The 17242-nt window shown below is 49.1% G+C and overlaps 1 protein-coding gene across 1 annotated transcript in view; it reads right to left on the bottom strand.

The window, feature by feature from the left end:
• NPTX2 (neuronal pentraxin 2) overlaps window positions 1-12525 on the bottom strand; it is a 46576-nt gene extending 34051 nt beyond the window's left edge. The window contains exons 1-2 of the mRNA XM_073648012.1: window positions 11676-12525; window positions 6535-6751 (exon numbers count right to left, since the gene is read on the bottom strand). Of these exons, the coding sequence (XP_073504113.1) occupies window positions 6535-6751; window positions 11676-12110 (652 nt within the window). The 5' untranslated portion in view covers window positions 12111-12525. The remainder of the gene's footprint in view (window positions 1-6534; window positions 6752-11675) is intronic.
• Between the last annotated feature and the right edge of the window lie 4717 nt (window positions 12526-17242).

Below are 17242 nucleotides of genomic sequence, written 5' to 3'. Positions count from 1 at the left end.
GATGTTCTGCGACATTTTTCAGGCATAATTAACTATAAATAAAGATGTTTGCAGCCCCTTATAAAGAAGTTTCTTTCTTCCAAGTGTTTCTAAGATAAGTAAGACTTCAGTGGTATTACCCCTGATGAAGCCATGTATTTGGTGATACACATAGGGACACTGTACCCATATGTATTACCCCTTATATCATTTGGCTGGTCCATATCTATTTTTGGGGGGGTTGATGTTTTGCTTTAATTTTTTCCATATTTGATGTTACTTTGGCTATTTAATTTGTATACTCTATGTTTTCATAATGCAGTCACACTTGTAATATATTGGCCTCTTTGCATACTATTTTGTTCTGTGTAATTGCTATACTCCATGACATTCTGAGCTTCAAGGTATTGGCTTTATTTCATCCACATGTGAGCCCGATGCCACAGGCTGGGTAAGTGATACTACACACTGATTTGCATGTTGTGTAGGTGCATATCTTGTTCCATAAATTTTGCATTTGTATAGTCATCATATGACCGGGACAGATTGAAGGAACATTTATTATGAACCTCCAGAAGGAGAGTTCCTATTGAATGGCATCAAACAGATTCCTTGAAAATTGTGAGAAATTGACAAATAAAGTATATTAAAAATTAACTTTTCATTATATTATAACTCTTTTTTAGTTAAATCCAGAATATCTCTTTAAAAGGAATCTGTCAATTAGATCAACCCCCTCCAAAAAGCATAATTGGGCATGCAGGTCTTTGAAATGTAAATTCATTGACACCTTTATATCTTCTATCTGTTGCTGAATGGCTGAAAAATGAGCATTAGGTGCTCTGGGCATGACAGAGCACTTCCCAAGACTCCACCCTGCACCAACCTCTTTAGCTTGATTGATAGCTCACTGTCTGTGTGACATCAGGCAAGAAAATCAGACAGTGAACTATCAATCAAACTAAAGAAGCTGGTGCAGGGCGGGGAAACAACCTCAGGAGGCAGAAACTTGGTAAGTACTTTTCACACCCACAGCACTAAAGCCTCATTTGCATATGAATTACAATTCTATTTTCTCAGCAATGCAGCAGCAGATAAAAGATATAAAGGTGTCAATGGATTTATATTTCAAAGACCTGCATTCCAATATGTGTGGCTTTGTCGGGGGTTGGGTTAATCTTACTGATTCCTGTTATGTTTATAGCTTGTGTGTACGAGCCTAACTGTGATATAACATTTGTATATAAGTGACACCTAAACCATGCACACAGCCCCCTCACCCATTCTCATTACTTTGCACGCACTACATAAAACGCCTGCGGCAACATTTGGTTTTTTGTTCCGTAAGGAATAGCATGTCCAAAAATTATATATATCTGAATTCATGACCTGAGGTTCTAATTCTCCCAATGCTACAGGCGGTGCCATCTAAATAGACATCAGAGCACCGACAGCAGCTCCATATTTTACAGCCCCTACGTATAGTGCCGGTCTGATAACCTGGGCAACATTTGTTAACCGTAAGCTTTCAACCCATGTAACACCAAAGTGGAAAGCAGCAGCTTAGATCTTTAGGTACCATGATATATAATGGCTACAATGAGCCTCCATATACTGGGATCAGGGGTGGATTAAGAGTAGCAAGGGCCCCGGGCAGTTTAGAAGGCGCGGACCCCCCCCCACACACACACACGCACACACCTGATGTATCACATGTCACATGATCCCCTGTGATAGATCATGTGATAGTTCACGTGAAATTACGGTAATTTGACACAATATTAATTATAATAATTTTTTTTAGGCTGTGTGCCCACTATGCGTTTTTTAAGCGTTTCCGCAACGGCAATTCCGCTGCAGAAACGCTTAAAAACGCTTGGTAGAAGGTCTGCCATGTTCCCCAATGATAATCCGCATGTGCTGTGCACATGCTGCGGAAATTTCCGCTGCGGATTATCATTGCGGAAAAATCAGCAGCACTACCAATTATTTTGCGAAAGCGCGGCGTTTTCGCCGCCATTGACTTGCATTGGAACGCATGTAATCCGCATCACTGCATCTGTACATGCAGAATCCATGCGTTTCAATGTGCTGATGGACCCGGGTTTGGAGAAGAGGAAACTCTCCTCCGCACCCGGGTACTATAGTGCCTGCAAAAAAAAGAATAAAATAAAAAATAAATATTATACTTACCTTTTGATGGCCCCCGGTGTCTTTATCCGATGCGTCCTGGCTTGCCGGTAGCTCGCGATGGTCTGAAAAGGACCTGCGGTGACGTCATTTAGTCATGTGACGAGTCACGCGACCGCTGACGTCGGCAGGCCATCAGAAGGTAATTATATATTTATTTTTTACCATTCTTTTACGGTCACACTACATAAAACCATGCCGGTTGCATGTATTTATATAGTGTGACCAAGTTGTCAAGCACTTTCCAAGTGATGCTAAAATCGCTTGGAAAGCGCTTAATAACCCACATGCAGAAATGCATGTGAAGAACGCTACACATCCGCATGTCCCTGGCAGGAAAAACGCATGTACAGTCCGCATGTACAATCCACATGCGTTTTTTCTGCCAGGGAGATGCAGAAACGCTCAAAAAAAATCCGGAGCATTTCTGCATCGTGGGCACATAGCCTTACATTAATTGTGTGACTCAATATTGAGCACACGTACCCATCTATACACAGCGGGAGGCCGCACGGCGCCATCTATACACAGCAGGAGGCCGCACGGCGCCATCTATACACGGCAGGAGGTCGCACGTAGCCATCTATACATGGCAGGAGGCCGCACGGCGCCATCTATACACAGCAGGAGGCCGCACGGCGCCATCTATACACAGCATTAGGTCGCACGTAGCCATCTATACACAGCAGAAGGCCGCACGGCGCCATCTATACACAGCAGGAGGCCGCACGGCGCCATCTATACACAGCATTAGGCCGCACGTAGCCATCTATACACAGCAGGAGGCCGCACGGCGCCATTTATACACAGCAGGAGGTCGCACGGCGCCATCTATACTCAGCAGGAGGCCGCACGCAGTCACGCACGCACACAAACATATACAGACATATACATACACGCATAAACACATTTGAAACAGAAAAATACATATAAACAGACATCACACAATGATATCTGCCTGCACACACACACACACACACACACACACACACACACACATACATACATACATACATACACACACACACACACACACTCACCATCCCCCGGCTCGGCTCCAGTCCTCCTGGCTCCTGCTCCTCTCCGGTGGTAAGTAGCAGTGCAGGCCAGGTGCGCACTGCGTGACGTCACAGCTAGGAGACACGGCCGCGCACAGGGCAGTGTCTCCTAGCAGTGACGCGGCCGGGCCAGCACAGGGAAGTTAATTGCTGCAGTGCTGGCCCGGCCGAAGAGGAAGAGGGGGGAGTGGTCCGGGGGCCCCCGCCACTGTCTGCTGGTATGTGCCGCGGCGCGGTACATATAATGAGGACAATCTGGCCATAGACACCCCGGAGCCCCGGGCCCCCTGGAGGTTCGGGGCCCCGGGCGGTAGCCCAGATCGTCCTCATTATAATCCGCCTATGACTGGGATGGAGATGTGCGCAGCTGTGACAGTGATTGACAGCTGAATCCTATAAATCCGTCTCCTGGAAAGCTCAATCCCAAGAAAGCTCAACATAGGGAAGAAAGTAGAGTTGTCTGCAGGTAGATCTATACACATCTAACCAATAGGCTTCAGGGCAGGAAGGTGATCATACATAAAGCAGATGAAGTGGTCTCTGGAGCAGCATCGAGTCATCCAATAATATAATCACTGGTGAAACTACAGTAGATCTCATGTTCTAGGGGGGAAAAATGGTCTCAGCTATGTATGCGCATAAGAAACCGGTCTGGTTTCCTCACTTTTCTAAGCTTAAAGAGAATATGTCAGTGTGACTTGACTGTAATGGCGCTGTGATACTGATTACATTTATAGCTTTGGTGAAGAAATCTGCTTTCTTGTCCTTCATTAATCACCATTTGACGTTTTTTGATAATTAGATTTCGGTGCACATTAGCTGGACTGTGCACTGTGTCTTCTCCTCCCTGTGATTCCCCGGCCCCTCCGCCTGCCACCGGTCTGTGATTCCTCGGTTCCTCCACATGCCTCGGTCTGTGATTCCCCGGCCCCTCCGCCTACCTCCGGTCTGTGATTCCAGGGCCCCTCCATCTGCCTCCGGTCTGTGATTCCCCGGCCCCTCTGCCTGCCTCCGGTCAGTGATTCCACAGTCCCTTCGGTCTATGATTTCCCGGCCCTCTGCTTGCCTCAGGTCTGTGATTCCACAGTCCCTCCGGTCTGTGTTTCCCCGGCCCCTCCGCCTGCACCGGTCTTTGATTCTACGGTCCCTCCGGTCTATGATTCCACGGTCCCTCCGCCTGACTCTGGTCTGTGATTCCTCTGACCATCCGCCTGCCTCCGGTTTGTGTTTCCCCGGCCCTCCACCTGCCTCGGTCTGTGATTCCACAGTCCCTCCAGTCTATGATTTCCGGCCCCTCTGCCTGCCTCTGGTCTGTGATTCTCTGGCCTCTTCACGTGCCTCCGGTCTATGAGTCCCCGCCCATCCGCCTGCCTGCGGTCTGAAATTCCACAGTCCCTCCTGTCTATGATTCCACGGCCCCTCCGCCTGCCTCTAGTCTGTTTTTTCCTGGCCCCTCCGCCTACCTCAGTCTGTTATTCCATGGTCCCTCTGGTCTATGATTCTACAGCCCCTCCGCCTGCCTCCGGTCTGTGATTCCACGGTCCCTCAGGTCTATGATTCCACAGACCCTCCGCCTGCCTCCGGTCTGTGATTCCACGGTCCCTTCGGTCTATGATTCCACAGCCCCTCCACCTGCCTCCGGTCTGTGATTCCTCTGCCCCTCTGCCTGCCTCTGGTCTGTTATTCCACCATTCCTCCGGTCTATGATTCCACAGACCCTCTGCCTGCCTCCGGTCTGTGATTCCTCTGCCCCTCTGCCTGCCTCTGGTCTGTTATTCCACCATCCCTCCGGTCTATGATTCCACAGACCCCCCACCTGCCTCCGGTCTGTGATTCCTCTGCCCCTCTGCCTACCTCGGTCTGTGATTCCACGTTCCCTCTGGTCTATGATTTCATTCCACAGCCCCTCTGCCTGCCTCCGGTCTATGATTCCACGGCCCCTCCTCCTGCTTCCGGTCTGTGATTCCTCTGCCACTCCGCCTGCCTCCGATCTGTGATTCAACGGTCCCTCCGATCTATGATTCCACGGCCCCTCCACCTGCCTCCCGTCTGTGATTCCACCGTGCCTCCGGTCTGTGATTCCACCGTCCCTCCGGTCTATGATTCCACAGCCCCTCCACCTGCCTCTGGTCTGTGATTCCCCAGCCCTTCTGCGTACCTCGGTCTATGATTCCCCAGCCCCTACGCCTACCTTGGTCTGTGATTCCACGGGCCCCTCCACCGTCCTCTGGTCTGTGATTCCACCGTCCCTCTGGTCTATGATTTCACAGCCCCTCCACCTGCCTCCGGTCTGTGATTCCCTAGCCCCTCCGACTACCTCGGTCTTTGATTCCACAGCCCCTCTGCCTGCCTCCGGTCTGTGATTCCCCAGCCCCTCCGCCTACCTCAGTCTTGTGATTCCACGGCCCCCCCACCTGCCTCCGGTCTGTGATTCCCTAGCCCCTCCGCCTACCTCGGTCTGTGATTCCATGGCCCCTCCACCTGCTTCCAGTCTGTGATTCCCCAGCCCCTCCGCTGTCTCCAGTCTGTGAATGACTTGCGTCCTTTGTTTGAAAGTGACTTGTCATTCACAGACCGGAGGCAGCGGAGGGGCTGGAGAATCACAGACAGGGAGGAGAAGACCCAGTGCACAGTCCGGCCCCTGTGCACCGAAATCTAATTAGTAAAAAACTTTAAATGGTGATTAAAGAAAAACACCAAAGCAGATTTCATCACCAAAGGTATCAATTTAATCAGTATAACAGCGCCATTACAGCCGTGTCTTTACTTTAAATTACAAAATCGTGCTGTGTATTCTCTTTAATATCCATGAAGTGCAGCATCTGATCTATGTCTGTATCTTTCTAGTTCAGATTTCTATATATCTCCTATCTATCTATCTATCTATCTATCTATCTATCTAGTATCTATCTATCTATATATCTAATATCTATCTATCATCTATCTATATATCTCCTATCTATCATCTATCTATCTATTATCTATATATCTCTTATTTATCTATCTATCTATTCCTTCTATCTATCTATCTATCTCTATTTATCGATCTCACTCTCTATCTATCTATATATCTATGTTTCTATTTTAGATCTATCTATTTATCTATCAATCTTCATGTATCCATCTGTTTTCTTACTTTACGCTGTTACATACATTCTATAAGACATAATATAATTTTTACAACATTTATCCAGGTGATCGTCCACATCAGAAAGGTCAAATCCATAATTTAACTTCACCAAATCAATAAAACCTTCTGACTCCATAATAACATCCTCCCGAAGAGTCTCCATTAATATAGAATTACCTTTCTCCAGCTCGCTGACTCTCTCCAGGAGAGCAGTAAGGGCAGACTCCGTCTTGTGCCTGTGCGCTGCGCTCTCGTTATGGAGCAATGACTTTTCATCTTCCAGTTCTGCCACTTTGTTTAGAAGCTGATGCTCCAGGTCCCCCAGCCTCCTCTGGAGCATCTCTCGAAGATCGCTAGGCAGAGCCGAATAAGACACATTGGATCTCAATTGATGCTTCACCCCAAAAGAAAAAAAGACAAGTCAATTAGGAATCTGGTTCGTATCCAAATTCACCATTCTTACTACAGAGGGTTCTTGACATTTCCCCTACAGGCAAAGACTTGGCCATTTATGTGCTAATTATTTAAAAACTATTGGAAGTCAAAATAAAGATAATTACATTTCTACAAACAACCAGCCATTGTCTTGTCATCATTGTAGACATACAATGTAGCAGAGCCAATTTGGTCAGGGGGTATTAGATATCACTTAATTGCATTATGTTACCACCAATAATGGTGAATTATGTTATTCTTTCTATGATGTACTGTTATGTCATTCCCAATTTCCTTTCTAAATCAATTTCTTATAGTTTTCAAGAACTCTCCTTGCAGTCATGCAATATAATGCTTCATAAGGAACCAACCTGCCCTGGTCACCTAATGATCGCATACGTACATGAATCATTAGAGTCCAGTTTTTAGGAGTCGTCCACCTGTCTGATCGACACAGAACAAGAAGAGGTGTTTGTCCCCTGAAAATTATTAAATAACAGTAAGCAGAGGTCTTGAAAGTATCTTAGAAAATGATTTAATGTTGCATCTACGGAACACTCCTTTAAGTGACAATTTCCTCTCCGCTACATACAGATGTATTATATAATGTTGCAGTTGTGTGTAATATCTCCTCACATTCCAGCATGTGTGATACGTGCTGAAGATTAAAATGTTTTTCCTAATTCTAGGAGGCATTTTGAAATAGCGATGTCACTCACTGGGGATAGCAGTATACCCAATAGGATAATGAGCTTCATGAAAATAATGAGTACACAACACAGCACGACATTATCCTGAGCTGCCCTATTTCAGCAACTTCATTTATGTCTTTGAATGATGCAGAACTGATCGTGATCTGATGTTCTTCAGAGTCACAATATCATATTCCAGTGTTTGGTGGGTTCACAGGTATTTTCCTTAAATAACATAATGCCTAACAATAATGACACCTCTCCGAATGCACCCTCCAACTGATCCAAACCGGATTTTTGGTTCCACCATATATTATGCATATTATCCATCTTATTTCAGAAGACCACCCTACATAAGACCACTTTGATGGATGTCTTATAGAGGTTTGCTGCTTTACCCCTCAAACTGATCTAAATAAAAGAAGACAAATACATTGATGATTGCTGCCTTGTTATGCAACCCAACACTAAGAACCTAATTTTTCCATATTCTGCACTACCATATTCACATACCCTTGGGATATAACATATAGATGGCCAAAGGAAGTGCACAGCCCTGGAGACCGCATCATTGTAAAATCGAACATATTACCAGTTGTTGTGAATTTGCACAACTAGACTAGGGGAGCATCATTGTTCTGAGCACACATAATACTCTATGATGTGCCCAGCTTTCTTTTATTCTCCTAATACTCCGCCTTAGGGCTCCTGGGCTTTTAAACTACTGTCATGATTGATAATGAGCGGTTGTAAAATGGGGTGTTGGGTTTATGTCCTGCTCATCCCATAAGTAGAGCTACAATACCATGCAATATTATGCAATACACCTTGGATAGGAAATCAATGCAGTTATACAAAATTATTCATATTTTTATAATAACACAATTGATTCCTGTGGAATAAGGATAGTAAATATTTACTGCTAAGATTCACCTTAGTACACAATGATATAGAGCTGAAAACACAGTGTGACCCTCCTGTTACCAAGATTAATGTGTAGAGACTCAACCTGTTACAATGATGATCAATGGCCTCAACAGACATATATATTACACACCCCAGAATTAGGTGTAATGAGCAGTTTGTGGACAGTGATTTTGTTTTTGTGGGACAATAAGATTTCTATTAGGAATATAGCAATTTGGAATATTAGTAAATACACACTGTGAAACATTAATGTGGAAGTGTAATTAATATAATTGAATTGCTATATGCAGAGATATGGATGGGTAGATAGATAGATATATAGATAGATAGATAGATAGATAATGGGTAGAGAAGAGATATATAGATAAATGCTGCAGTCATATACACAGATGAAGTACAGAAGTATTTGTCAATGAATTGCAGTGGAGCTGAGATGAGTTGATCATGTGGTGCAGCAATTCATGATTTTTTCGGTTGTGCTCAGTATGATTACAACTGAACTACAACTTTAGCTCTGGAATATTGGCACAGTGAACAAATATTGCCATCATTAGAAGCCATGCTTATGATTGACATGCTCAGTAATCTGCACATTGGACAGTCAGTACTCTGCATCAAGGACAGTCAGTACTCTACATCATGGGCAGTCAGTATTGTGCACCTTAGACGGCTCAGTACGCTACACATTGGACAGTCAGTACTCAGTACCTTGAAAAGTTCGATGTTCTGCACCTTGAACAGCTCAGTCCTCTGCACCATGGACAGTCAGTACTGCGCACCTTGGACAGTCAGTACTCTGTACCTTGGACAGTCAGTACTCCACACCTTGGACAGTCAGTACTCCACACCTTGGACAGTCAGTACTCCACACCTTGGACAGTCAGTATTATGCACCTTCGACAGTCAGTACTCCGCACCATGGACATTCAGCACACTGTACCTTGGACAGTCAGTACTGTGCACCTTGGACAGTCAGTACTGTGCACCTTGTTCAGTCAGTAGTCTGTACCATGAACAGTCAGTACTCTGCACCATAGACATTCAGCACACTGCACCTTGGACAGTCAGTACTCCACACCTTGGACAGTCAGTACTCTGCACCTTGGACAGTCAGTATTCTGAACCTTGGACAGTCAGTACTCTGAGCCTTGGACAGTCAGTACTCCACACCTTGGACAGTCAGTACTCAGTACCTTGGAAAGTTCAATGTTCTTCACCTTGAACAGCTCAGTCCTCTGCACCATGGACAGTCAGTACTGTGCACCTTGTACAGTAAGTACCCTGTACCATGGACAGTCAGTACTGTACACCTTGGACAGTCACAACTCCACACCTTGGACAGTCAGTACTCTGTACCTTGGACAGTCAGTACTCCACACCTTGGACAGTCAGTACTCTGTACCTAGGACAGTCAGTACTCCACACCTTGGACAGTCAGTATTGTGAACCTTGGACAGTCAGTACTCTGCACCATGGACATTCAGCACACTGCACCTTGGACAGTCAGCACTGTGCACCTTGGACAGTCAGTACTCCACACCTTGGACAGTCAGTACTGTGCACCTTGGACAGTCAGTACTCCGCACCATGGACAGTCAGTACTCTATACCTTGGACAGTCAGTACTCTGTACCTTGGACAGTCAGTACTCCACACCTTGAACAGTCAGTACTCTGCACTTTGGACAGTCAGTACTCCACACCTTGGACAGTCAGCACTGTGCACCTTTGACAGTCAGTACTGTGCACCTTGTTCAGTCAGTACTCTGTACCATGAACAGTCAGTACTCTGCACCATAGACATTCAGCACACTGCACCTTGGACAGTCAGTACTCCACACCTTGGACAGTCAGTACTCTGCACCTTGACAGTCAGTATTCTGAACCTTGGACAGTCAGTACTCTGTGCCTTGGACAGTCAGTATTCCACACCTTGGACAGTCAGTACTCAGTACCTTGGAAAGTTCAATGTTCTGCACCTTGAACAGCTCAGTCCTCTGCACCATGGACAGTCAGTACTGTGCACCCTACTGTGCACCTTGGACAGTCAGTACTCCACACCATGGACAGTCAGTACTCCGCACCTTGGACAGTCAGTACTCCGCGCCTTGGACAGTCAGTACTCTGCGCCTTGGACAGTCAGTACTCTGCGCCTTGGACAGTCAGTACTCTGCGCCTTGGACAGTCAGTACTCCACACCTTGGACAGTCAGTACTCGGTACCTTGGAAAGTTCAATGTTCTTCACCTTGAACAGCTCAGTCCTCTGCACCCTGGACAGTCAGTACTGTGCACCCTACTGTGCACCTTGGACAGTCAGTACTCCACACCATGGACAGTCAGTACTCCGCACCTTGGACAGTCAGTACTCCGCGCCTTGGACAGTCAGTACTCTGCGCCTTGGACAGTCAGTACTCTGCGCCTTGGACAGTCAGTACTCCACACCTTGGACAGTCAGTACTCGGTACCTTGGAAAGTTCAATGTTCTTCACCTTGAACAGCTCAGTCCTCTGCACCCTGGACAGTCAGTATTGTGCACCTTACTGTGCACCTTGGACAGTCAGTACTCGGCACCTTGTACAGTAAGTACTCTGTACCATGGACAGTCAGTACTGTGCACCTTGGACAGTCAGTACTTGGCACCTTGTACAGTAAGTACTCTGTACCATGGACAGTCAGTACTGTGCACCTTGGACAGTCAGTACTCTGCACCTTAGACAGTCAGTACTCCACACCTTGGACAGTCAGTACTGTGCACCTTGGGCAGTCAGTACTCCGGATTATGGACATTCAGCACACTGCACCTTGGACAGTCAGTACTGTGCACCTTGGACAGTCAGTACTCCACACCTTGGACAGTCAGTGCCCCACACCTTGGACAGTTAGTACTATGCACCTTGGACAGTCAGTACTTCACACCTTGGACAGTCAGTATTGTGCACCTTGGACAGTCAGTACTCCACACCTTGGACAGTCAGTGCCCCACACCTTGGACAGTCAGTACCGTGCACTTTGGACAGTCAATTCTACACACCTTGGGCAATCAGTATTGTGCGCTTTGGACAGTCAGTACTCTGCACTTTGAACAGCTTCTCATCGGCTCGCTATGAGTGAATTTCATGAGCTCTGTCCTTGTTGCTGGAGCTGCAGCTCACTGAATGTGAGTACATCCCCTCCCTCCCTGCCATGGAGGCAGTCAGAGCAGTGATGACAGACCTGGGCACACTGACAATACCTCACTTCTATCCTCATTTCTGTGGCTCCTTACCTCCAGATTTTCCAGCCGGTCCTTCAGGGTCTGCATGGTGCGGCTGAGCTGGTCAATCACCTGAGTGGGGTCCCGGGGGAGATCCCCCATAGTGTCTTTCCCCCCAGTTTTCCCCGATAGTTTTTTCCACGAGCCATGCTTGCCGTCCTCTGACAGAGTCTCGCAGCGGCTCAGCTTGGCAGTCAGCTCCCTGACGGTCTCCTTCTGGCTGCCTATGGTCTCCTTCTGTTGCAGGATGGTCTCCCGGAGCTGGAGGACAGTAGCTCTCAGCTCCTCTTCTGGGGAAGCAGAGAAGCCGGGCATGGGGCACCCTGGGGTGGCATCAGGGGGCAGAGCAGTGCACACAAAGCGCTCCAACGGCTTCTCCTGGTTCTTTATGGTGTTGCCTGCAGCCAAAGCCAATAACCAAATAATCCCACTCAGGAGGACGATCATGCCGACGACGACTGCTCCGCACAGCAGGGACGACTGCCTGGTTTGTATCGTTAAATCGTCCGGAGCAGATCACTACAAGGAATCCAAGATCACCTGTTGGCGACTGAGATCGTTCGATAAAGTTGGTCCGATCTAGTTGACTGACGACCTGTGCTGCGTTCTAGGCTCTGTGAAGTTGAGTCCAGGCTTTTCCGAGGCAATCAGCTGGGAGGAGGCACTTAGTTCTTCCTGGAGCCTCTCCGGCTGCTCTGTGCGATCTCTGCCTCGCTGATCCGTCTGGTGCGGGCTCTGCTACTGGCTCATCTTAAAGGGACAGCACCGGCAGGCGGGTCCTGGACGGCGGCATCGCTCCTACCCCGACGTCATCCATCCTACGAGATCTGCAGGCTGGAAGGTGACTGTGATGGTGGGAGTGAGAGGAGCGGGTGCCCCTAATGGGGGAGTATGGGAGGAACCCATCGTACTCCAGCTGGAAAGCAGATGATGGAACTGTATGTGTGTACCAGTGTATAATAATGATAATAATAATAATCTTTATATAGCGCAGACATATTCCGCAGCGCGTTACAATTCTGCGTTCATCTACAACAGTCATAAGTAACATAGCTAACGATAATACAATCATTAAAGCAAAAATAACGACAACCCTGCTACACTCTACAAGTAGTGTGTGTGTATAGTAAGTAGTGTGTCTGTGTACTAGTGCATAGTGTGCATGTGTATGGTAGTGTGTGGGGGGAGGGGTGTACCAGTGCATAGTGTGTGTCTGTGTGTGTGTACCAGTGTGTGCCTGTGTGTGTACCAGTGTATAGTGTGCATGTGTATGGTAGTGTGTGTGTGGGGGGGGTGTCCCAGTGCATAGTGTGTGTCTGTGTGTGTATACCAGTGTATAGTGTGCATGTGTATGGTAGTGTGTGTGTGTGGGGGGGGGTGTCCCAGTGCATAGTGTGTGTCTGTGTGTGTATACCAGTGTGTGTCTGTGTGTGTGTACCAGTGTATAGTGAGCATGTGTATGGTAGTGTGTGTGTGTGGGGGGGTGTCCCAGTGCATAGTGTGTGTCTGTGTGTGTATACCAGTGTATAGTGTGCATGTGTATGGTAGTGTGTGTGTGTGGGGGGGGGTGTACCAGTGCATAGTGTGTGTCTGTGTGTGTATACCAGTGTATAGTGTGCATGTGTATGGTAGTGTGTGTGTGGGGGGGGGGGTGTACCAGTGCATAGTGTGTGTGTGTGTGTACCAGTGTATAGTGTGCATGTGCATGGTAGTGTGGGGGGGGGGGGTGTCCCAGTGCATAGCGTGTGTCCGTGTGTGTGTACCAGTGTATAGTGTGCATGTGTATGGTAGTGTATGTGTATGGGGGGGGGTATACCAGTGTATAGTGTGTGTGTGTATGGTAGTGTGTGTGTGTATGGTAGTGTGTGTGTGTGGGGGGGGTATACCAGTGTATAGTGTGCATGTGTATGGTAGTGTGTGTGTGTGGGGGGGTGTACCAGTGCATAGTGTGTGTCTGTGTGTGTGTATACCAGTGTATAGTGTGCATGTGTATGGTAGTGTGTGTGCGTGTGTGGGGGGGGGTGTACCAGTGCATAGTGTGTGTCTGTGTGTGTGTATACCAGTGTATAGTGTGGATGTGTATAGTAGTATGTGTGTGTGTGGGGGGGTGTACCAGTCCATAGTGTGTCTGTGTGTGTATACCAGTGCATAGTGTGTGTCTGTGTGTGTATACCAGTGTATAGTGTGCATGTGTATAGTAGTGTGTGTGTGTATACCAGTGTATAGTGTGCATGTGTATAGTAGTATGTGTGTGTGTGGGGGGTGTACCAGTGCATAGTGTGTCTGTGTGTGTATACCAGTGTGTGTCTGTGAGTGTATACCAGTGTATAGTGTGCATGTGTATGGTAGTGTGTGTGTGGGGGGGGGGTGTCCCAGTGCATAGTGTGTGTCTGTGTGTGTATACCAGCATATAGTGTGCATGTGTATGGCAGTGTGTGTGTGGGGGGGGTGTCCCAGTGCATAGAGTGTGTCTGTGTGTGTATACCAGTGTATAGTGTGCATGTGTATGGTAGTGTGTGTGTGGGGGGGGTGTCCCAGTGCATAGTGTGTTTCTGTGTGTGTATACCAGCAAATAGTGTGCATGTGTATGGCAGTGTGTGTGTGTGTGTGGGGGGGGGGGGGATGTACCAGTGCATAGTGTGTGCCTGTGTGTGTCTACCAGTGTATAGTGTGCATGTGACGCGCCCCTGGGCCTGTGTCGCGCTGCGTTGCGCACGCGGGAGCTTACCCGGAGCCGGATCTCTTGAGGGTTGTAGTCTCGTGGCGGTGATCCGGTCCGTGCCCAGGGAGTCAGACTAAGTGGCGCTGTATCAGCGGTAGATGATGGACGACTACGCCACCCGTTGAATGCAGCTATGGAGCTGCCGCTGCAGGGCAGACCGCTGAGGCCGGTGGAAGGATGGTGCAGCGTGGATGGTATAACCCCCAACGGGAGGGGTATGGCCTCAGGGCAGCCGACGTGGATGATGGGGGTAGCAGGAACCACTCAGAGACGATGCGGTGTAGTTCAGGGTCTTTACTGGTGACAAAGATAGACCCTCCCGGAGTACTGGCTAGCGATTGGGGCCTGGTCAGTCCTTGAGCAGATGGGATCTCCCCTGGCCAGGCGGAGTTGTAGGCCTCCCAAACTAACGATACTCTTCTGGCTACCTTGCTAGAAGCGAGTATAAGTAGCCCACGTCCCTGAGTGTACCGTGTGGTGCTCACCCGTATGGCCGGTGACTCGGGGCCTTCTAGTAGCTTCCGCTCCACGACGGCGGTGCTGGTCCCATGCGTGTGACCGTGCCTTCGGGTTTCTTGGCCAGAGGACCTCAAATCCCCTGCCTGACGGATTCTGCTGCTGGGTAGGAGTTAGTCCCCACAGCCTCGGACTCCGGGTCCGGTAAGAAATCTTCTCAGTCAGGGCGAGCTCTGCAGCTGCCAGCCCCTGACTCTTTGTAACACTGCTCCCACAGAGCTCCTGTTGTTTCTTCCTATGCTGCTTCTCTTCTCTACTTCTGGCATGGCCCAGGAGCTGGGCCCAGCCGGAGCCACAGCTCCCTGTCAGCCCTCCTGGCTGAACTCTCCCTCTCAACTCTCCAACCCTGCCTCAGCCCCAGGTTTATATAGGGGAAGTTCTTCCCCTCCCAGGACTGGGCAGGAGGTGTGGCATGCACAGGATCCCTGACCAAGAGACCTCCCACCTGCTCTCAGACATAACATTGCCGTTACTGTGGAAACCAGACCCCTGGGGTGCCACATTCCCCCCTAGTGAAATTTAGTACTCCGGGACTAAACATATTTTTCAAAAACATAACAGGGTATAACAACAATAAAATACAATAAGGAAACACATAAAGATGGTCACGGTGTGTCCGCAACCGGGTGCAGTCTTTGAAGAAAACAAAGGTGTCCATTTCACCAAAACAGGGAGACGTAACCAGGTAGGGGTCTGTCCTGCCCCGAGTCCTTAACAGTCTTTAGTCCGTCCTGGGTTACGCTCCACTAACTGTACAAAGGATTCCCGGTAAATCCACCAAGGACTCCTATAAATTACTAGAAACACATAATTATTTACAGGATATGGCCGCTCTCAGTCCTCGGCCAGTGGGGATAAGGATTGGCTGCTCACAGTCCTCAGCCTGGTAAGGGATAGAGGATGGCTGCTCACAGTCCTCAGCCTGGTAAGGGATAGGGACACACGGGGAACAATTCACTAATCCCAACAGGGACCATATTTTAATTAGCAGCAGTCCTTGTACCCTTACGGGTAACTATTTACAGCTCTTTATTCACGCTACTTCCCTTCAGTAGCTATGTCCTCTTTGTGCTCCCTCCTGAGGGTAGTCCTCAGACCCGTCCGGGTCCTCTTGGCTTTCCTCGTATTGGTAGTACTGCAGCTCTTCCTCGGTTAGCTGGGTTAGTATCTCTGCGACAGTCCTCCTCCCAGGTGGCCAGGACTTTACCTCCCTTTGGGCTGCCCCGGTTAATTGGGCCACCAGGATGCTCACTTTTTGCTCCTCTGTGAGGGGGTACACCTGGAAGAGGCTATCCAGCTTTTCTCTAAAGTCATGCAGGGTATGTGACTCCCCTGAGTACTGGGGTAGCCAGGCTGCCCCCGGGATATAGGGCACGGTGAAAGGCATGACCGCAACAGCGGTGGCGCTGGCGGGGGTTGAAGCGGTGAAGCTCTCCTCCGTATCCGACATCCTTCTCCCCCCTAGTGGACCGTGGCCTACCTTGCGATGATCCTCTTCCGTAGGCCGCGGCTCCGCAGTGGATCGTCAGGGTTGAGGACCTTCCGTCGCGCTCCTGTGACGTCGGCGTCTGCTGGGCTCCTTCCAGGACCTTACGCAACGTCCGGACGTGAGGCGCGGCTTCAGTTCTCGCGCGCTTTCGGAGTCCACGCCCCTCTTCTTCCCGCGCGGCGTCCTCAAGATGGCGTCCAACGGCGGGAAAACTCCACGTATGGCGGGAAGAAGGCCGAAGATGGCGTCGGATGGCGGGAAAACTCCACCGATGGCGGGAAGGAAGCGGAAGATGGCGCCGGATGGCGGGAATCTTCACCACAGGTAAGTTTGAACAGTCTTTTTCAGGCACGCAGTACCCGGTGGTTGCGGGCACGAAATCCTGCCGACTACGCCAAAAGTTGACGCGCCCCTGGGCCTGTGTCGCGCTGCGTTGCGCACGCGGGAGCTTACCCGGAGCCGGATCTCTTGAGGGTTGTAGTCTCGTGGCGGTGATCCGGTCCGTGCCCAGGGAGTCAGAGTAAGTGGCGCTGTATCAGCGGTAGATGATGGACGACTACGCCACCCGTTGAATGCAGCTATGGAGCTGCCGCTGCAGGGCAGACCGCTGAGGCCGGTGGAAGGATGGTGCAGCGTGGATGGTATAACCCCCAACGGGAGGGGTATGGCCTCAGGGCAGCCGACGTGGATGATGGGGGTAGCAGGAACCACTCAGAGACGATGCGGTGTAGTTCAGGGTCTTTACTGGTGACAAAGATAGACCCTCCCGGAGTACTGGCTAGCGATTGGGGCCTGGTCAGTCCTTGAGCAGATGGGATCTCCCCTGGCCAGGCGGAGTTGTAGGCCTCCCAA

The sequence above is a fragment of the Phyllobates terribilis genome, unplaced genomic scaffold, assembly GCF_046119375.1.
Source record: "Phyllobates terribilis strain yellow unplaced genomic scaffold, ASM4611937v1 Scaffold_9__5_contigs__length_417890890, whole genome shotgun sequence".
NCBI classification, from domain to species: Eukaryota; Metazoa; Chordata; class Amphibia; order Anura; family Dendrobatidae; genus Phyllobates; species Phyllobates terribilis.
Note: the sequence above shows the minus strand (reverse complement) of the source record. Positions and strands in the feature narration are given on the sequence as shown.